Raw genomic sequence first — 23,033 nt, 5'->3', positions numbered from 1 at the left:
GACTCCTGCTCCCACTTGATTGTCCATTTTTGAACCATCTGTATAGAAAACTGTCGAGCCTGGACGAATATCGGGACCACCATCTTCCCAGGAATCACGTCTAGGCTCAAATACACGAAATATTCGGTTGAAGTTGTATTTTTTCTCCATCCAATCTTCATTACTGGTTACAAGAGGATTTATACTAATAGTTTTTAGAATACTGAGATGACCTGTTAAGTCCCCTTCAAAAAGGTTCTTTGATCTTTTGATCCTCAGAGCACTTTTTTCAGCTTCTAATTGTATAAACTGATGCAATGGAAGTATATAGAGTAAAGCATCCAATGCCTTCGAAGGTGTACTTCTCATTGCACCTGTTATTGAGAGAGTGGCTAGCCTTTGAAGTTTTTCCAGCTTTGTTTGGGTAGTTTTCTCTTTCGTTTTTGACCACCAGACCAACGAAGCATAGGTAATCCTGGGTCTGACAATGGCCGAATAGATCCAATGGATCATCTTCGGTTTCAGTCCCCATTGCTTACCAAACGTTCTTTTACATATCCATAGAGCATTTGTTGCTTTGTTTACTGCTTGCTCTAGATGTGTGTTCCAATTGAGTTTTCTGTCAAGAAATACTCCAAGATATTTAACAGTGTCTGAAAGTTTTAAAAGTGTTCCTTTCAATCTGATGTTATTTAATGTAAATTTTTTCCTTCTCGTAAATGGTATGATAGTAGTTTTATTGGCATTTATGCTGAGACCCTGCCTATCACACCATGATGAAATCAAATTTAAAGCCATTTGCATTCGGTCAGCGATAATAGAATCAAATTTTCCTCGAACAATTATGACTATATCATCTGCGAAGCCAATTATTTCAAAGCCTAGCGCCGTCAACTTTTGAAGAAGATCATCAACTATTAAAGACCACAGTAGAGGTGATATTACGCCTCCTTGTGGGCAACCTTTTACTGCTCTAATGCTTATAGATGAGCTTCCAAGGCTTGCTGATATCTCCCTTTTTGATAACATTTCGCTAATCCAGTCGATAATGGATATATCGAAACCACGTTTCGTCATAGCCGTAATCATTGAATTATGAGATGAATTATCAAATGCGCCTTCTATGTCAAGGAAGGCACCTAGTGAAATTTCTTTCGCTTCAAAAGACTTTTCTAGTTTTTTTACAACAGTTTGTACTGCTGTTATTGAAGATTTGCCTTCTTGATATGCGAATTGATATTCGCTCAAAGGATCTTTGGCTAAATATGATGATTTTATATGCTCATCAATTATTTTTTCCATTGTTTTTAACACAACGGACGATAAGCTTATCGGCCTGAAGGATTTTGGTGAAGTCTTATCCTTCTTATTAGCCTGCGGAATGAACGTGACCCGTACTTGTCGCCATACTGCTGGTATATGACCTAGTATCAGGCTTGATTGAAAAAGGTTTGTTAGAATAGGTGTTAAAAACGCCTTGCCCTTCTGTAGTAGTACAGGAAAAATTCCATCCCTACCCGGTGATTTGAAGGGTTCAAAAGTGTCAATCGCCCATTCAACCTTGCTTCTTGTAAAAATTTTTTTGGCCAAAGTACAAGCATCATTCCTGTTTCTATCTAACCCAGTCATTTCACTCGCTATTTCGAGAATGTCTGTCCTGGTTTCAAGATTTACAGTTCTCAATGCCGGTGCACTTTGGTCTCCGCATGTATTAATGATTGAACAGGGAAAATGTGTTCTCATCATTAACTCTAATGTTTCCTTAGTTGAGTTAGTAAAAGAGCCATCCTCTTTTTTCAAAGTACCTAACCCATTAGAATGATCTTTAGCGAGGATTTTCTGCAATCTAGCAGTTGCTGGAGTATTTTCAATGTTTTCACATGTGTGCCTCCAGTGGATCCTCTTTGATCTTCGTATTTCCCTATTATAGGCAGTGAGAGTTTGTTTATACTCCTCCCACTGTTGTGTTCTTTTTGCCCGGTTAAATAATTTCCGAGTTTTCTTTCTAAATTTCTCCAAAGTTTTGTTCCACCAAGGTACATCTCTATTCGTAGAGCGTTCCTTTGCAGGACAGCTTTCGTGATAAGCTTGCTGGATCAGGTTTGAAAGTTGTTTTGAGTTGTCCTCAAGTTCTTTACATGTCCTTGAGCAGCCTTTCAAGTTCTTGACTCCAACCTTCAGTTTCAAATTATACTGATCCCAGTTTGTTTTCCTGGGATCTCTTATAATTTCCTTAAGTTGCTGATTAGCTTCGTAATCAAACATGATTTGCTTGTGATCGGACAAAGATTCTTCATCCGATACGTGCCAATTTTTTATTTTATCAGTCATCGTTGGACTGCATAGTGTTAAGTCAAGTACTTCTTGCCTTATTGCGTTTACAAAAGTTGGCTCTTCCCCTTTATTGCATATATCTATATCATTTGATGATATATAGTCTAAAAGGAGTTCACCTCTGTTATTGGTATCTGTGCTGGCCCAAACAGTGTGATGGGCGTTTGCATCACATCCAATTACAAGTGCTTTGTTTTGTTTCTTGCAGTAAGAAACCAAATTTACCACTTCTGGTGGAGGTACTTCACCCAAATCTCCTGGAAAATATGCAGATGCTACGCAAATTTCAGTCGTGCCATGGGTCGTTGGAACCTCCATCATTATTGCTGTGAGATCTTTTGTAATCAATTCTGTAATTGGAAAACTTTTTATGTTTTCACTTACCAAAATGGCAGCTCTTGGCGTGAGCTCACCTTCGGCGTAAATCAATTTACACGACTTTGTAGGAATTCCTTGTATCCTACCTTTATAGGTCCAGGGCTCCTGGATCAGTGCTACATCCAGGTTGCTTTCTGTGAATCTTCTACAAAGTACAGCAGTTGCTCCCTTTGCATGGTGAAGATTCACCTGGACAAATTTAACATTTTTTCTTTGTAATTTTATACGATTTGTGGTACGACCGGGCTGTTTTGGGTTTAGTCCTGCACCGTTGACACAACTGGGTCCTGGGATTTGACTGATTATATCAGCATCGCCAGTTTCCTCTTGGGTCTTATCGATGTCAGGGTCCCTCCTGAGTGCTGATCCCCCACTTGATATGTTATTTATATTTATATTAAAAGTTTTATTATTTGTTTTCATCTCAATGGTCTTAATTTGCTGGGAGAAAGAATCAGCTGTCCGTTACCAGCTTAGAACAGAGGGAGCAAATTACTGCACGGGGTGCCCTGGTACCATGCAGGCTCCGTTCGACCTTGGGAGACTTAATTAGACCCCCCCAAGCATTCATCCTTAGGCACGGGTCGCGTTACACCGAGGATTGGGGTCCTCCTCCGCAATTTACTCAGAATGCAGCATGCTCCAATGTTGCTTGCTACATTGGGAGCAATCGACTCAGGACCCTACTTGAATTAGCACACGCGGATATCCTAGCAAGAGAGCTGCAGAAGATGTAGGTCGCGGTTGCAGCCATCCAGGAAGTGCGATGGACTTTCCTAGGAACGTTCCTGGAGAAAACGATTTCCAGGCAAAACCAAGAGTCCTATGATCTTGTCGAAAAGACATATGGAGAATTCCCAGGACATGACATAAAGATAGTCATCGCATCGGGGATACAAATGCACAGATCGGACGCGAACAGTTCTTTCGCCATCATAAAAGATTATATCAATACAAAGAAAAGCGAAATGGTGACTATTTTCATTTCATTTAGCGGTTGTTTTATGATTGTTTTTATTTACCGATTTTTTTTCAGTTGAACAACATAGGCAACATGGCGGAGAAGTGGCAGGTAGATGAAAGACACCACTTTTGCTCTGTAACCGCTATTTTCGGGTTGATTGTTGCGTGCAATCACGCAGCATTATACTTGACTGTGTCATTTTAATGTTTATATTACTTTCCAGCGTTTATGGGTTATGTACAAACACATTGCCAGGTATGCTCATTATGCCCCTTACAGCTATGCTAATCAAAAATAATTATAATAATTCGATAAAACAAAAAAATATCTCAATTATACAAAGCGATTGTTTATATATGGTAATAGTAACCATATATGGAGTGGAGAAGTCCAGAGCACGCAACAAATAGCTATAGAGCTTATTTTGTGGGTTGCAATTCTTATAGCATTTTTACAATCTTGAGTCGGCTCGAGTATTTTCTCAATATCTCAGACATGTCAACGAATTTGGATGCAGTTTTTGTTGAAATGCTTATTAAGAACATTATCAACAAGTTCATTAATCAAATTAGCGAAATTGATTGTCCAATATGCCCAAACGAACGGTGGCCCATTTTGCCCCGTATGCTCATTATGCCCCTATTACCCCTACCTATTTTGCACGACGGAACATTCGAAAGAACATCTGGAAACACCCTAATGGAGAGGCCTGCTCTCAGATCGACCACGTTCTTCTTGATGGAAGGTATGTCGCAGACCTGCGGTCCTTCCGGGGACCAAACGTCGACTCGGACCACAATCTCGTAGTAAGCAACATGAAGAAAGATCCGAAAGATCCGAGGTGGCCAGGCGTTATAAACAACGTGTCGATGTACTGTTAAAAAAGGTTAAAAAAGCAGCTAGAGAGCTGAGCTTTTGATAGTCTGTAGCGATTAGGTCTGGATCAACAGCAAATTGTGCAATCCATCAGGTTATACTAAAAGTATGGGCTGAGGAGGAACTATCTACGAACTGGTTGGAAGGTCTCATATACCCTATTTACAAAAAGGGCCACCGACTCGAATGCAGCAATTATCGGGGCATTACCCTCCTCAATTCTGCGTACAAAATTCTCTCCCGCATTCCGCCTTATAGACTGAGGCCGTTGTATAAAACCTTTGTTGGCCAATACCAGTGCGGTTTTCGAGAGGGACGCTCAACGACGGACCAAATATTCACCTTGCGACAAATCTATACCTATAAATAAGGATTTCTGTCTGTCTGTCTGTCTGTCTGTCTGTCTGTCTGTCTGTCTGTCTGTCTGTCTGTCTGTCTGTCTGTCCGTATGTTCCTTATAGAATCGAAAACTACTGAACCAATCGGCATGAAAATATGCATGTAGAGGTTTTTTGGGGCCAGGAAAGGTTTTAGTGATGGTTAGAAACCCCTCCCCCCATTAAGAGGGGGGGCTCCGATACAAATGAAACACAAATTTCTCCATAACTCGACAACTAATCAAGCAAATAGAACAAAAATTGGCATGTGGGTGTTTTCGGTGACAAGAATTTATTCTATGGTAAATTGAGACCCCTCCCCTCTTTATAAGGGGAATTATAACTCCTCTCCTCTTTAAAAGGGGGGGCTTCCATACAAATTTTCTCATAACTCGAGAACTAATCACGCAAATGGAACCAAATTTGGCATGTGAAGGTTTTCGAGGGCAAGAATATTTTCTATAGTAAATTAGGACCCCTCCCCACTTTAAGAGGGGGGGCTCCTGTACCAAAGAAACACAATTTTCCTCATAACTCGAGAAGTAATTAAGCAAATGGAACCAAATTTGGCATGTGGGTGTTTTTGGAGACAAAAATTTTTTCTATGATGAATTGGGACCCCTACCCGTTTTAGGAGGGGGGGATCCTATACACATGAAATACAAATTTCCTCATAACTGAAGAACTAATCAAGCAAATGGAACAAAATTTGGCATGTGGGTGTTTTTGGACATTATTTTTTTCTATGATGAATTGAAACCCCTCCCCACTTTAGGAAGGGGGGCTCCTATACAAAGGAAATGCAAATTTCCTCATAACTCGAGAACTAATCAAGCAAATAGAACCAAATTGGGCATGTGGAGGTTTTTGGAGGCAAAAATATTATCTATGGTGAATTAGGACCCCTCCCAACTTTAAGAGGGGGTGCTTCTACTCAAATGAAATACAAATTTCCTCATAATTCGAGAACTAATCAAGCAAATGGAACCATATTTGGCATGTGGGTGTTTTTGGAGGCAACCATTTTTTCTATGATGAATTAGGACCCCTAACCTATTTAAGAGGGGGGGCTCTCATACAAACGAAATACAAATTTCCTCATAACTCTAGAACTAATCAAGCAAATGGAACCAAATTTATCATGTGGGTGTTTTTGTAGGCAAGAATATTTTCTATGGTATATCTTCTATGGATTTCCCCACTTTAAGAGGGGGGGGCTCCTATTCAAATGAAAAACAAATTTCCTCATAACTCGAGAACTAATCAAGCAAATGGAACCAAATTTGACATGTAAGTGGTTTTGGACGCAAGATTTTTTTGTATGGTGAATTGAGACCCCTCTCTTCTTTAGAAAGCGAGTTATGGCCCATCTCCCCTTTAAGAGGGTGGGCTTCCATACAAATGAAATGCAAATTTCCTCTTATCTCGAGAACTAATCAATCGAATGGAACCAAATTTGGCATGTGGGAGTTTTAGATGGCAGAAATTTTTTCTATGGTGAATTACGACCCCTTCCCCTTTTAAGAGGGGAGCTCCCATACAAATGAAATTCAAATTTCCTTATAACTTGAGAACTAATCAAGCAAATGGAACCAAATTTGGCATGTGGGAGATTTTGGAGTCTTGAATTTATTTTACGATAGTTAGAGACCTCTCACCCCTGTGGTAGGGGGATGTGGACTCTCATACAAATAAAACAGAAATTTTTGCGAAACTCAAAAACTAATCGAACTCGAGAAATTCGAGACTCTTCCATAAAACATTAGTCAATACAAGACCACAAAAACTATCTATAGTAACACTAGACCATTCAGGACGAGACGGTCGCGAGTGTTGCCGGTGACCCGCCGTCGGAAGCGCCGCCCACTGGGGGGCTTGCAAAACTCGAGATTGTGACAAAGATCATCCGAGATTCATGATTTATGTACACCACAGGTTAATTTGTGGCAATACGAAGTTTGTCGGGTCAGCTAGTCCTCGATAAATTTCGTTACCGTTTGATAACCATTTGTTTATAGACTTCAAGGCGACGTACGATTCAGTTGAACGAAACGAGCCTTGGCGGATTATGCTTGAACTCGTGCACCGTCAGTGCCAAGAAGCGCGCCCGTACGGGTAGCATTGACAAAAGCTAACATTGACGGTTAACATTGACCGAAGCTTCCGCGACAGGGAAAGTTTTACCTCCCGGTGCGGTTTTGTCGTTTATTTTTCTTGGGGTTTCAGGGACAAGCGAAAACGTTTGCGCATGGACCATAACAAACATTGTACGTCGAATTGTGCGATGTGAATTATCGTAGTACATCTGTGAGAAGTTTCGCGCGCCACCTGAAACTCTCATAGACTTAACGTAAAGTCTCGCTCTACTCTCTTTTTTCTCAGCAGCTGTTCTAGTAAGTACTTCTTAAGCAGAACAATTAAGAGCTGATATAAATACCGGCGTCAACGTCGCGAGGGAAGATATATTCGTGTTGAAAAATGTAGAAATTAAGTTCCATTCATGTTGAAGAAAGTTTAGCAGTTAAGAATTTCGCGTTACGCAAGTCCGTGTTAGTTACGTTAGGATTAGATTCGTTAATAAAGTAATTAGTCTCCATTAAATGTGACAGTAAAATTGGATGTGTGAATTTTCCCCTACGTACATAGTTTACATACTCCTGTTCCCCGGAGCTACACTCGGAATGATCATATCGCGTAGAACGACTTTTTAAAACGTATTATTAGCGTCCCCCGAATATTGGCCGAGTTGCAAGTCTTCTTATTAAGGGGGTCGATTTGATTTAATCATGTGAATTACAGGTAAATTACAGATACTGCGAGTTTTTGGATCCTTAATTTGATCCTGTATAACCAGCCGATCGCTTTGCATTAAGATTGATGATTCTCCTTTTAAAGTACACTAGAATCTGTTTTTACGTCCATTCATTTTATGTGATTTCTTTTTACGTCCGCTTTTTTAGGTCCGAATTGATATGTCCTCGTCAAATACCATCAGGCAATTTCATCCAAAATTTTGAATTAATGCTTTCTTTTTTTACGTCCAAAATTTAAATTAATGCCAACTCTTTTTAAGTCGAAAATTTGAATTACGTCCTCTTTTTTTTCGACCGATTTCCTCCCCAATGTGTCCCCCCAATAGTGGACGTAAAACAAGGCTTGATGGTATTCACGAATGTTTCTAGCGTTTCCCAAGGAAGCAATCTAGGACCTCAGTTGTTTTTACTACCAACCAGTTTTTTCTAGGATTCTGGTATGCGTCATGTAACGATAAATCACCAGCCCGTTCGAAAATATGTCGATTATCAGATAACGGTATGTAGCATGGTGTGTATTTTGAAAATATTTTATGATAAAATATTTAATATTTTCTAAGAAATGACTGGACTGCGCAAGATCAGATCCAAAAACATTGTCTGATAATTATAACATTTATAACAGCTAAAAGACATAGGGGGAGCTCGATTGGTTCATTTGGTACTTACATTTGCATCAACAGAAAATTATCCGGTTTGATATCTGCATGAATTATATTACATGCATGCAAATGCTCTACGATGGCCAGTATTTGGCTGCTGAAATGCATAACCAATGATTCATGCATCACCTGTAAAACAAGATCCGTGATAAACATTCACATCCGTGTTATCACATTCACAAGAATGACAAAATTCACATCCGTGTTATGTTACCTTTGTCGTGGCAGTTCGTATTTTGTTATTTATATCTAGTAGAGAACCATATTGTGAGAACTCCGATACTAAAACACTCGCATTTGGTGCAATCACAGCAGAACAGATATCCATGAAACCAGGTAGCTGTAAATCGGTGAGCATTAGCAATTTTTCTCAAATCATACTAATCAATTACTTACAATATCTGGATTAGTAATTCTTTTCTTCACTTCGGTGCAAATATACAACTCCCATGTATTGGCAGGCTTTTGATACTTTATGGCCACCACTGCTCCCGTTTGATTGTTCACCGCACGAAACACTGACCCGTACGAGCCGCGACCAACCTCTTTTTCAATGCTATATGCTGTCCCGCCCAGGCACGCCATTTGCGATTTGATAAGCTTAGGTAGGTTGTTGTTGACCACCTTATATCCACTGCTGTTTTCTCTCGAGGGGAAATCGACCTTAGTAAGAAACGCTTTGCACAGTTCACTGCTGAAAGGATCCAAAAACGGCTTTGCCAGATGTGTATCGATTATAGCCAGCGCTTTCTCCTTTCTGCGTCGTCTGGCTTCCTCGTCGTGCTCTGTTTGGAAATAGCTATTCTCGACAACCGTCGAATTCATCGAATCATCGTTTTGCCCTAGCATCGATAAATTAGATTCATGTTTTCTGAGAAATCGGAAGGAACCGACAGGAGTTGAAGGCTTGGAGATTCCACTTGAAGTTTGTGTATGCCGAAGTGGGGTTGAACAAGAACTGCCCCCTCCAAAATTAAATGCTCCGTTGCTATTGTCGCCAGCGAAAGAAATATTACTGAAAGACGTGTTAAACTCCGAATTGGATTGGTATGAAGAATCATTTTCTTCTTCTTCATCATCTTCTTCTCCCTCATCATCCATCTCGTCTTCATCGTCCTCGTCAACCTCGTCGTACTCGTCCTCTTCTGAATCCGGAAATTCACGTTCATCTAATTCGTCATCGTCATCCTCGTCGTCATCATCAATGACGTAGCGAGCTTTCGATTTGCCCTTGCTTTTCGAAGCTACAATGTCCGGCGAAGAAGCATACGAACGGTCAGACTCTTCATTCTCGTCGGACAAGGAATCTTCAGTCCGCCTAGCCGGGATAACTGTTGCATCCGAGTTATACTTCGACTTTGATAATTTGGCTTTGCTGGGTTTAGCTTTTTTGTTCTCATTTTTGGACTTGTCTTTTCCGCCCAAACCTGCTACATCCGTAGGAGACACTCTTCGAGATTTCTTGATTTCTGGTTTTGTGGATGAACTCGTTGCCGTTGTTTCGAATCGATTTTTTGGTGGCTGACTAACGGCTGCCGGAGGTGTGTTGACTGGACTTGGAGCTGCCACAGCTGATTTATCTTTCTTGAATTTAATGGTAATGGTTTTACTTTTGCTTGTGCCGTTCTCAGTAGATGTTGAAAATCGAATTGTAGATGCCTCAATCTGCTCTTCGAAATCGTCACAGTTGCTGAGGGAATTCTTAGCTGCGGGTTTGATAGTCTGCTCTACTGCTGGCGTTGGTGCGGGTGGTGTTGGTCGCTGGAGCGTCTGGTTTTGCGACACGGGTGGTTGTGGCTTTGCGGTCGATAGAGATGCTTTCTGCTGCGGTGCAGGTTGTTGAACGGGTTGACTAGCAGGTGGCGCTTGGCTGGTAGTGGGTTTCTGGACGAATGGTTGAGGTGGCGGTGGTTTGTGAATTTGTCGAACAGGAGAGCTAGGCTTTACTGGTTCGCTCAATATTTGTGTCTGCGCAGGAGCTTTGGGTCTAACAGAAGGCTGTGATGTATACCCTTGATGCGGGAGATGCTGCTGGACCTGCTGTGGGTGTGGAGCTTGTTGGATAGGATATTGATGAGGAGATTGCGCAGGCATCGGAGGCGACTGGTGCACGGGAGGTTGATTGTGTGTGTAGCTTGCAGCAGGATATCCTCCGTAGTGATTACCGTGGTAAGGTGAGTGCTGCTCATATGTTGCTGGCTGTTGAACGGGTGATTGCTGATGAACTGGAACAGGTGGTGCTTGGTACTGATTTTGATGCTGAGGGTAAGGATGCCGATAATTCGTATAATTGGGTTGAACCGGAGCGTGCTGAGTGTGTGGGATTGGAGAAAGTTGCACCGGTTGTGGAATTTGTTGAGCAGGCTGATGGTGAATATGTTGATGTGATGGCTGAACGTGCTGAAGATGTTGATGGTAGTATGGACTTGGTGTTTGCGCAGGTGTCTGGCATGGTGCATTAGCTTCTTGTGAGTGCCGAGAAGTTTGTTGATATGGATGAACAGGTTGATTCGGTGACTGCTGCGGATATACGGCGTGTTGATACTGAAAAAAAATAAAGAACAAAAATCAAACTTATATATACCTACTGTTACTGCACGCTTTACATTAGCAAGTATTCTAGACACTACTGATACTGGCAAGTCGGCGGCCTCTACGGCTCTATTGTCCCCTGATTGACCTTTTTTAACCAAAACAGCCCCATAACGGCCAGCAATGTACCAACTTTGCAGCTTCTCGAGGCCTAGTAGTCAGAAGCACTTCCTTTTCCTGCAAAGATATCCACAAAGCCACCTGGAGATCATCTGATCAACGAACTACGAACCAATTCGACCATATTCTCATCGATGAACGGTTTTTCTCGAACGTCAACAGTGTGCGATCCCTACGGGATGTGAATACCAACTCGAATCATTATCTAGTGGCAGTACGTGAGCACTTAAAATTATCGACGGAATAAATCTCGCGGAAAAGCCGCGGTTAAACCTTCGACAATTAGACATCCCACGAGTCGCCGAGTAGTTCTCGCGAGCGCACTATATGCAGCTCCATCCTCGAAGTGTTTCGATCCTTGAAGACGGATGGAGCAGGATACGCTCGGCCGTCAATGAAGCAGCAACCGCGATGCTAGGTGAAGAAGCTTGAATGCACGAAACAATATGTTTGACGGGGAATGGAAGAGGAAAAAACAACTTGGAAAAACTATCTAAGCATTACCACGAGAATTTAGCCAAATATCGTCGAGCATGGCATGAGTTGACCACGATCGTGAAGAGCAAAAAGCGTCAGAAAGAGGACAGAGATCGTGAAGAGCTACAACTATTACACTAATTGCTAGTGAAACGCGTTGGTTCACAGAATCCTGATATGTGTAGGGACGAAAACGGAAACCTGGTCACAAACGAGCAATAGGTGGAAGCAGTTCTTCGAAGAGCATCTCAATGGCGATATAACAGGAGACGGAACGGAAGTTAACGTAGGAGTACTTACAAAACATAATAACGTGCCGGGTCCCGATATCGACGAAATTTGGCGAGAAATCTTTCAGTCGAAGAATCATAAAGCCACCGAAAAAGACCGACTCCCAGCAGTTCTCTACAAAAATGACAAAGAACCACTAGCAACGGCATTCTACTGCATAATTTCAAGGATTTGGGAGAACTACCGAAAGAGCGGAAGGAAGGTGTGGTTTGACCTATCTAGAAAAAGGACGACCGGCTTGGTTGTTGTAATTCTCGCGGCATTACACTGATCAACGCCGCCTAAAAGGTGGTCTTACAGATTTTGGTACGTCGTCTATCCTCAATAACAAGAGAATTCGTGGAGTAATACCTAGCGAGCGTAGTGAGTTCGTGCACTATGAATTTTCACTTTCCGACAAATCCTCCAGAAATGTCGGGAGTACAATGCGCCCACGCACCTGCTGTTCAACATTGCCTTAGAAGGTGCAATACGAAGAGCAAACGTGGAAAAGAACGAGACTATCATGGTTTGGCGGATGACGTCGATATCATCGGAATTAACCGTAGAGCAGCAGATAAGACCTTTTAAACGGGTAGCCACGAGATTGGGACTTGCCATTAACACCGCCCAAAACGAAGTACACGGTTGCTGGCAGGGAACGTGGAAGTCCAAACGGTGATGGTGCCGAGCTGGAACTGGATGGGAAACAATATGAAATAGTTGAGATGGCTCGTGCTAGATGGCTCGACCAGGTTAAAACCGACTTGCGTGTGTCGAGACGCGCAACGAATTGGCGATGAATAGCTCAGGACCGAATACAATGGAGAGGAATTCTTGATACGGCAAGAGCCACCCTGACTCTCGGCTGGTAAAATAGTAATTATAGAACACTCACCTGATTGGGCGGTTGATAGCCACGTTGAACTGCCACCGCCGCCGTCGCAGATGGATGATGCTGATGATGCCCATAGATAGCTTGTTGTGGAACAGATTGATGAGGCGATTGATGTTGTTGTTGCAACTGCGAGTGTTGTTGCAGCTGTGACTGTTGTTGCTGCTGCTGCTGCTGCTGTTGTTGTTGTTGTTGTTGCTGTTGTTGTTGATATTGCAGTTGCAATTGACGCTGTCGCTCCTGGCGCTGCTTTTCGAGCTCTAATTGTTGCTGCTTTGCCTTCTTTTGTTCTTCAAGTTCCTCCTTTCGACGGTACCACTTTCTGGCTCGTATCTCTTCCAGTGAGAACTCCATTGTTGGCTTACCAGTATGCAAATCCGGATAGACGACTCCCTTCGGGTAGCAACACTTCCGATTTGGATCGTATGGTTCTTCGAGACAGAGTGGAACCTCCCATCGCTCGTGATTGGAACGAGCTTCTCGGGAAAAGTTTATGGGCAGTCGTATACCTGCCGGGTTTAGATCTACTTTTTCTACCGTTGGCTCTTCGATTGAATAACCCGTTAGATCTGCGTCATCATAGACGTAATTTAATGACGAAGATATAACGTAGGCCGAATTGTTCAAATTGCACTCGATTAAGCTATCGTTGACCAATGAGTAATTTTCAATGATGACCGATTTGTGAACTGGTTGTTCGGGTTGAATAGTTTGTGATTGCTGTACCGGTTGTGTTTGTATCGTAGCTGGGGGCTGCTGCTGCTGCGGTACAGTTGCTTTGGTCTGTGTAGAAACAGCTGGTTGGGTAGACGTAGAAGGAGCTTGGACAATGACTTGCGATTGGAAACGCGCTGTTGGCGGAGGCTGAGAAGCTTGCTGGACAACTGGATGTGGTTGTTGAGATGAATGAGGTTGAACTGATGTAGGTGCTTGATAGGGCAGTTGATGTGAATTGTGATGTGTCTGAGCGGGTTGCATCTGACGCTGTGTAGGCTGTTGAGAAGCGACCGGTGTTTGGTTATGTGTCTGAGACGGAACTGGCTGATGATTCTGATTCTGATAGACGTGTGGGTTATTGTTTTGGTAATATGTGACATTCTGTTTATCCTGTTGATAGTATTGCTCGGCAGTCATTGCTGGACTGGTCGAAATCGAAGCAGGAACTGTTGCCACTTGCTGCGGTTGCTGCTGCTGCTGCTGATAATATCCTGCGTAATGAGGCTGCTGCAGCTGTGGATTTGGTTGCTGTTGATGTTGTGCAGACTGCGACTGTTGCTGCAATTGCGGGGCTTGAGACATTTGTCCATGCATCGCTGGTTGTACAGGCGGTTGTGTGTGTTGCTGCTGTTGTTGTGATTGATAGTAATCTATGTTTTCCCCTTTTAACTTCTTTTGCGGAGGACTTAGCGACGTTATCTGTTGTCTCTGTTCAACCAAAGTATTCGCAGAACGTTTTTTCGAAGATGCATCATTATAAAGCATTCTTTGTGCTATTGAGAGGCGAAATTTATTCTGAGCTTCCTGGAGCTCTGCCATCGGTTGAGCCTTAACCTGAATACCCAGGTTGTATATAGACTCCGCTTGCTTGAATGCACTTGCAGCATCGTAATAGTGAGCCCATCCAATATAAAAACAGGCACATTGAGTGCCAACGTTTTTCTTATACAGGAATTGATACAAATTCAAAGGGTTGGCTTGCATATCAATCTGAAATTAAAGATTTTTTTTAATCATAATTTCACCTTTATTAATAACGATACTTACAAACTTCATCCATAGTTTAACCATTCGAACATCTTGCTTATAATTCTCATAGTTCTCAAAGTTCGATAGGCATTGTTCAAGAATTTTCCGAAATCCACCATCTTTGTCAAACGCTTTATGCTGTTCTAGCCAACAAATGAAGTTGAACCAAATGTCCAAGGGATCGGGACCAGTGTACCCACGGATCGCATCCTCCCAGGCGCGCTTATCCGATTCATATCGTTGCAACTGTGCCTCCGGCATTTGAATCGCATTCATTATAACCGGCAAAAAGCCCTAATTGTGCAGCAGGTTTTCTAACAAACCGTCTGCCCACAATATCGTTGGTCGGTTATTTCCCCACGTTATTCACAGTGCGGTGAACATGGGAGGCCTAAAATGTAGGTAAAATAACATTAGTCCAATGTACCTAAATAGTCGATCTTATTTTATTTTGAACACAGGAGTTTCACCGATACCATGTTACTGATCAAGTCAAGAAATTGAAAACTAATTAATAACAAACAAAAAAAGACATTATTCTACGACACAAATTTTTCATACCAATTGGTTGGATAACATTTACTGAACATCGGAGTGCATTTTGGTATTATTAAAGGTTTTTAAATTTGATTTATAGTCGCGATAAGGTTGCTGCTGCTATTTCAGGCCTGCAACACTATTGTGGTGTCTGTGTGGCTTGAATTTCCAGCAGGCCGAACGTGCCTGTATCGTACAAACCACAACACTTGTAAAGCAATCCCTCGAATAACTCAATGGGTGGTGCTGCGCGTGCGCCCACCGTAATTTCTAAGTTGCTCAATTAACAATAAAGCAACTTAGTAAAGTGTCTCTATCTCTAATAAACAAATAAACAACAATAAAGCTAATTTTTGGCATATTCGCTTTAGTTGGCTTGCCGTCCTAAGACAAAGCCTGATGAACAAAGTTTCTCCAATTTACTCGGCTGTGGGCTACCGCTCTCTAATTCTTCAGATACCGTGTACTCTCCACCAGATCTCGCTCCACCTGGTCTAACCATCTTGCACTTCTGCGCCCCTGGTCATCTGGTTACTACCGGATTTGAGGCAAACACCATCTTTGCAGGATAATTGTCCGGTATTTTTACAGCACGCCCAGCCCATCGTATCCGCCCAGCGTTAGCCACCGTTTGAATACCGGGTTCGTCAAAGAGCTGTGCGAGCTCATGGTTCATCCTCCGCCTCCATACTCCGTTCTGCGGTACGCCGCCGAAGATAGTACTTAGCACTCGTTTTTCGGAAACCCCAAGCACTCGCAGATCCTCCTCGAGCATTCTCCTTGTTGCATGGCCATAGCGAACCATCGGTCTAATGACCGTCTTGTACAGGATACACGTTGTACGAGGGTTAAGTTTGCTCGACCACAATTGCTTATGAAGCCCATAGTAAGCACAACTACCGCGTATACAATACACCTTCGAATTTTTTTTTTTAAATTACGAATCGTACGGCTGGTGTCATTGTCCGCCGTTACCAGTGAGCAAAGGTAGACAAACTCGTCAACTACCTCAAACTCATCACCGTCGATCATTATACTATTGCCCAAGTGCCATCGGTCGGTCTTGGTTCCGCCGGGCAACAAGTACTTTGTTTTAGGCGTATTTACCTTTAACTCAATATTTGCTGCTTCGCGCTTTAGACTGGTGTACTGTTCAACCACCACCAGATGTTCTACCGATACTATCCACGTCATCGGCAAAGTAGACGAGTTTTATTTTTTTATTTATTTTTTTATTTTATTTATTCATTTATAAATGTCTATGAGCCTTTGGCTCGTTAAGACTGACTATAGTGCTATGCAATAAAAATATTTAAACATTAACAGTAGAACTTTGTATAAACATTTGAAGAAAACCGTACGAATATAAAATCATACATATTATAAGCTATTTTACTATATGCTACATTGATTTGACAATAAATCTTTTTTCAAACGCAATTTGAAGTTATTTACAGGAAGTAATTTTAGTTCATCTCTTAGGTTATTGTATAAGCCGGATGCTTTGTTGACTGCTGAATTTAATCCGAATCTGCTGCTATAGCTACGGCCAGTTAATATGTTGCTTCGACCTCTTGTGTGATGTGTATGTTGTTCCGAGAGTCTGCTCAGCGCAGTGTTAGTGTGTATAGAGTTATTCAGTATACGATGAATGTGCAAGCATGCACTGGATTTGTAGACATTCTCAACCGAAAGCAAATGGTGCTTAGAGTGAATGAAGACCGTCGATGTTCTGCGGGAGTAGCCGAATAAATTTTTAATCGCTTTGTTTTGGATGACTTGTAGAGATTTTAACGCTGTTTTACTTGTACTACCCCAAACAAGTATGCCATATACAACATGGCTGTGGAAAAGTGCGTGGAACAAATTACGCTTAGTTTCCGCAGGAATGAACTCGCTAATTCTTCTGAAGACACCAGCAATTTGTGCCAGTTTGATGCCTAGTCTGCTGACGTGCTCAGACCATTTTAGTTCGCTGTCCAACCAGATGCCGAGATGCTTAAAGATGTCCACTTTTTCAACGGGAATATTTTTATAGAAAACATCTAGTTGACACGATTTAGGTACGTTGAATAGCATATACTTTGTCGGTGTTTACAGTCAGTTTATGCTGGTTCATCCAAGTTTGCAAGGCATAAAGATCGTGATTGATGTCTTGCTGAAGTTGCTCACACAGTTCAGCTGCATAAACAATGACGATATCATCAGCATACATAAATAATACTCCACGAAGGGGAACATCCTTAAGATTGTTCACATAACAGTTGAACAGTGTTGGACCTAGTATGCTTCCCTGAACAATTCCCTTCTTCTTCTTCTTCAGCAGCATAGAGCCGGGGTGGCTCGTGCTGTTTCAAGCACTCGTCTCCATTCAACTCGGTCTTGGGCCACTCGTCGCCAGTTTCCTAGTCGTCTCAGAAGTCGCAAATCGCTTTCGACCTGGTCGAGCCATCGTGCACGTTGGGCCCCCCTGTTCCTGGTGCCGGTGGGGTTGTTGAAGAGGACTATTTTCGTCGCACTGTCGTCCGGCATCCTTACGACGTGTCCGGCCCACCGTAGCCTGCTAACTTTCGCTAGATGTACGATGGGAGTCTCCCCAAGCAGTGCCTGTAGCTCGTGATTCATACGCCTCCGCCACTCTCCGCTTTCAGTTTGTACTCCGCCAAATATCGTCCGCAGCACTTTCCGCTCAAACACGGCAAGGGCGCGTATGTCCTCCGTAAGCAGCGTCACGGCTTCAAGTCCATAAAGAACTACCGGTCTAATAATGGTTTTGTACATTGTTAGCTTCGTGCGGCGGCGTATGCTTCCTGATCGTAGCGTTTTACGAAGGGCAAAGTAGGCCCGATTTCCCGCTTGGATGCGCCGCTGGATCTCCTTACTAGTGTTGTTGTCCGCGGTCACCAGCGATCCCAAATATACGAACTCTTCTACCACTTCTAGTTCGTCGCCGTCAACGGTTACCGTCCATGGGAGGCGCGCATTTGTTTCCTTTGAGCCTCTTCCTTTCATGTATTTGGTCTTCGACGCATTTATTTTTAGCCCAATTCTCCTAGACTCCGCTTTCAGTCTGGCGTAGATTGCCTCCGCCGTCGCAAAGTTCCTGGCAATGATATCGAAGTCATCTGCAAAGCCTAGAAGTTGGCTACTCTTGGTAAAAATCGTGCCTCTCGTTTCAATGCCCGCTCGTCGGATCACCCCCTCAAGAGCGATGTTGAACAGCATGCAGGATAGACCGTCACCTTGTCTCAACCCTCGTCGCGTCTCGAAGGGACTCGAGAGTGTCCCAGAGATGCGTACGAAACACATCACTCGATCCAATGTAGCTCTGATCAGTCGCGTCAGTTTGTCCGGAAAACCGTATTCGTGCATTATCTGCCATAGCTTGTCTCGATCGACTGTATCGTATGCTGCTTTGAAATCGATAAAGATGTGATGCGTGGGCACGTTGTACTCCCGACATTTCTGCAAGATCTGTCGGATAGTAAACATTTGGTCCGTAGTTGCGCGAGCCCCCATGAAACCCGCCTGATAATTCCCTACGAAACCTTGTGCTATCGGTGACAGCCGGCGTAACAGGATCTGGGAGAGTACCTTGTAGGCGGCGTTTACCAGCGTAATACCACGATAGTTGCAGCAGTCTAGCCGATCACCCTTTTTGTAGATGGGACAAACCACTCCTTCCATCCATTCCTCCGGTAGTTTTTCCTCCTCCCAAATCCTCGAAATAACCCAGTGTAGAGCCTTTGCTAGCGTTTCCCCGCCATGTTTATAAAGCTCTGCCGGTAGGCGGTCCTTCCCAGCGGCTTTATTGGTCTTCAGCAACCTGATTTCTCGCTTGACTTCTTGGAGATCAGGTGCTAGGACATCACTATCTTCCATGGGCGCTCCTAGGTTAATTTCCGTTCCGCCTCCTTCTGCGACTTCGCCATTGAGGTGTTCATCGAAGAACTGCTTCCACCTGTCGACCACCTCGCGCTCGTTTGTAATTAGATTCCCTCCCTCGTCCCTACACATGTCAGGTTTCGGTGTGTAGCCCTTCCGAGTTTGGTTCACCTTCTCATAAAACTTGCGCGTGTCATTAGCTCGGAATAGTTGCTCTAATTCTTCACGATCTCTGTCCTCCTTTTGGCGCTTTTTTCTCCTCAGGATCGTGGTCAACTGGTTCCTAGCTCGTCGGTACTTGGCCAGGTTCTCTCTAGTGGCAATACTTAGATAATTTTTCCAAGCATTTTTTTTCTCCTCCACCGCTTGTTGGCATTCCCCATCAAACCAATCATTTTGTGTACTCCGAGGCTCAATACCTAGTGCCGCGGTAGCGGCCTCTCCGATGGCCGAGCGTATTCTGCCCCAACCGTCTTCGAGGTTTGAAGCACCTAACTCCTCGGAAGAAGGCAGTGCCTCATTCAGTACTCGCGCGTAGTTCTCGGCAGCTTGTGGGTTATCTAGCTGCCTGATGTTCAGCCGAGGAGGGCGGCTTTGACGTGTCCGGTATACGGTGGACAGCTTTGAGCGCACATGTACTGCTACTAGGTAATGGTCAGAATCAATATCCGCACCCCGACGGGAGCGTACGTTCGTGATGTTAGAGAAGAACCGGCCCTCTATGAGAACGTGGACAATTTGGTTCATTGTACGTTGGTCAGGTGATCTCCAGGTGGCTTTGTGGATATCCTTGCGCGGGAAAAAGGTGCTTCGGATCACCAGGCCTCGGGAAGCTGCGAAGTTTATACATCGTTGGCCGTTATCGTTTGTGTCGGTGTGCAGGCTATGGGGTCCTACCACCGGTCTATACATTTCTTCCCTACCGACCTGGGCGTTCATATCCCCGATGACGATCTTGATGTCCCGTGACGAGCAGCTGTCGTACGTAGCCTCCAGCCTCGCGTAGAACGCTTCTTTCTCATCGTCGGGTCTACCTTCGTGCGGGCAGTGCACGTTGATGATGCTATAATTGAAGAAACGGCCCTTTATCCTCAATACACACATTCTCTCGTTGATCGCCTTCCAATCTATCACGCGATCCTGCATTCCGCCCAGCACTACAAAGCCCGTTCCCAGTTCGTTGGCAGCGCCACCGCTCTGGTAAAACTGGGCCTTTCCGCCACGTATCTTCCATACCTTCTCTCCTTTGCGACAGATTTCCTGCAGAGCTACGATGCCGAGTTTGCGGGGTTCCAGCTGTTCAATCAGCACCCGCTCGCAACCTGCGAAATTTAGCGATCTGCAGTTCCAAGTCCCGAGTCTCCATTCGTCGTCCTTATTTCGTCGCCTAGGTCGATGCCGAATATTCCGCTCCGAATATGCTTGAATGTTGTTAGTTCCATAACAATTCCATACTCAACATTAAGTTTACTGCTACATACATTGGCATCTTGGACAAATTGAGAACGGTGCTCCAGGAAACTTCGAAACCACTGCATAGATTGACCTTCTACACCTAGCTCGTTCAGTCGTCGCATGAGAATTTTCCTGTCACATGTGTCGAAAGCCTTGGACAAATCCAGAAATACCGCTGCTACTTTTTTCTTTTTGTCGCAGTGAGACTGGATTTCAGAAACCACATCAAAAAGCGCTGTTTGTGTGTTAGATCCCGATCGAAAACCGTATTGTTTGGGTGAAATCAGATTGTGGTGTTCTAAATGCTTAATTAATTGGTCATTGACTAGTTTTTGGAGAATTTTATCCGTGACGCAGGGTATACTAATCGGCCTATAATCGGAAAACACGTTTGCCGCTGGTATTTTGGGGATGGCAACAACTTTCGATACTTTCAGATCGGAGGGCACGTGCGACTGTGAAATTGAGGCATTGATGACATCTCTAAGTCCAGAACATAGCTCTTCTGCACAGAATTTAAGTGTTGTTGTTTGAATCTGATCGTATCCAGCCGATAGGGATGCACGAAGCGAGGAAATCGATCGTTTAACATCTATCTCTGTCACTGGAGCCAGATGAAGAGACGCCGTGGTTTGCTCTCGACGTGGTTGTAACGCAGTGTACGGGATTCTGTCGGCTAATTGTTTGCCAATAGAAGCAAAATAATCGTTTGCGTCTTCGGCAGTTCGTTGTTTCTCCTCACTAGAGCTACCACTGTGAGTGAGCGATAGAGCTTTTTTAGACTTGTTTCCCATCACTTCCCTAATAGTATCCCAAGTCTTTGCAATACTAATACTGTTGCGATCGAACTTTGCAGCGTAATAAAGCTTCATCTTATCGCGCTTCATTGCTGTTACCTTATTGCACCAGTACGAGTAAATGTTTCGAGTGAACTCATCTGAGATATTTCTTCGGTGTTTCGAGTACCAATAGCTCTTGGTTTTTATGCATGTTTTAAGCTCACGATCTATCCAAGGTTTTGAGTGTCTGTTACTGGTTTGTTCTTTGAGTGTATGTGTCGATGCTCTTGAGATGCCTTCTTGCAAATTAGTAATCAAGGAGTTGTAGTTTTCGTTGACGTCGTTTCGGTAGTCGGTGATGATAGGGCTCTCGCGTAGAAATTCACGCACGGCAGGAAGATTAAGCTTCGGATAAAATTCAATCGGTTGACGTTTCGCTTCGGTAGTGTGACTTAGTATTTCGATAAACATTATGTTGTGGTCGAACAAACAGTGTTGCAAATGTTGAATCGACATTTCAATCGCTATGTTGTTGGTAAAGATGTGATCTAAACAGGCATTATAACGCGTTGGTGTAATATCACAGAAGTGATATCCGTTGGAGAGCACAGTGTTTTTATACTTATTTATCACAGGCGTTGCGGAGTGCAAGTCAAAGTTGAAATCTCCTACTACGATGGTATTAGAACGTTGTTTAGTAAGGAAATCATCCATAAGTTCGATAAACTGGTCCGTTTCAAAGATTAGTGCTTGCGGCGGTCGGTAAACACTGACCAGAGTGATTTTGTGTTGGTTCCCAATTTCGACAGCTACGATGCTGTTGTATTCATCGCAGTAACTGTGAACAATTTTACAGTGGACATCTTGGTGAATAAACACGGCTGAACCTCCACCTCTCCTAGTGGAACGTGAAGCGGAGAAACACCTGTAGTTTTTTAGCAAATTTGATGCTTCTGCAGTTTCGTGGAACCATGTTTCTGTAACCGCTATTACGTCGATACGATTATGAATTTCGTCCAACAGAAACTCCAATTCGGTGAGTTTTTCCCTCAGGCTTCTTGCGTTGAAATAGAAAATTTTTAGACTATTTTCTTTGGCAAAACATAATTGACTAATAGAACTTATTGATCTAGTGCTTGGTTGGAATGGTAGGTGTATGGCAGGATCATTTTGTAGACTCATTTAACACTTTTATGGATGTAATTTCCTTCACTTTGGATTTTTCTGTTTTCCTGACCAGAAGTCTACCATCCCTGAACCAAGCAAATTTCAGTTTCCCATCGCGTTTGAGATCTCTTGCGTTTTTGAACAGGTACCTGTTGCGTTTTGTCAACAATTCGTTGATGTAAATATTACTGTTTCGTATATCACCGGTAGCCATGTTCAGTCTTGCTGTTGTAAGCTCTTTTTTGCCTTTTTTGTTTGCCATTATTTCGTCTCTTTTTTCCTTATTGCGCAATTTAACGTAGATCGATGGAGGACATTGAGACTTCGAAGAAAGATTGTTTGATATTCTGTAGATTTCCTTTACATCACTATTTTCCAATGTCACCCCAATCACTTGGCAAATGGTAGCAACAATCCCAAAAAGGTTTTCACCCTCGGTTGTTGGTACATTTGCGATTTCTATTGTCTTCTTCAATTTTTCTTGCTTTTGACGGTCAATATCAATTTCACATATTTCTAGCTGCCTTCGCAGCTCGTAATTATCGTCGCGTAGTTGCTGTTGCTCGTCCATCAGAGTCTCAGTAGTGGTTCGCAGTTCTTCGAGGACATTTTGAATTCCTCTTATTTCAGATATGACATCTTTTTGCCAGTTTATCAGCTGGTCTAACTTGGATTCAATCCGATTTATGGTGATCTCTAGACTAGTTGAGCTGCCCGCAACTTGAGC

The 23,033-nt window shown here is 43.2% G+C and overlaps 1 protein-coding gene across 1 annotated transcript in view; it reads right to left on the bottom strand.

Annotated features, from left to right (window-relative positions):
* LOC128742148 (uncharacterized) overlaps nucleotides 1-23,033 on the bottom strand; it is a 31,733-nt gene that overhangs the window by 2,769 nt on the left and 5,931 nt on the right. The window contains exons 2-6 of the mRNA XM_053838383.1: nucleotides 14,502-14,874; nucleotides 12,741-14,444; nucleotides 8,780-10,927; nucleotides 8,598-8,723; nucleotides 8,391-8,512 (exon numbers count right to left, since the gene is read on the bottom strand). Coding sequence (XP_053694358.1) covers nucleotides 8,391-8,512; nucleotides 8,598-8,723; nucleotides 8,780-10,927; nucleotides 12,741-14,444; nucleotides 14,502-14,759 — 4,358 coding nt within the window. The 5' untranslated portion in view covers nucleotides 14,760-14,874. The remainder of the gene's footprint in view (nucleotides 1-8,390; nucleotides 8,513-8,597; nucleotides 8,724-8,779; nucleotides 10,928-12,740; nucleotides 14,445-14,501; nucleotides 14,875-23,033) is intronic.

The sequence above is a fragment of the Sabethes cyaneus genome, chromosome 3, assembly GCF_943734655.1.
Source record: "Sabethes cyaneus chromosome 3, idSabCyanKW18_F2, whole genome shotgun sequence".
NCBI lineage: Eukaryota > Metazoa > Arthropoda > Insecta > Diptera > Culicidae > Sabethes > Sabethes cyaneus.
The sequence above is the reverse complement of the archived record's forward strand: the minus strand, read 5'-3'. Positions and strand labels throughout refer to the sequence as shown.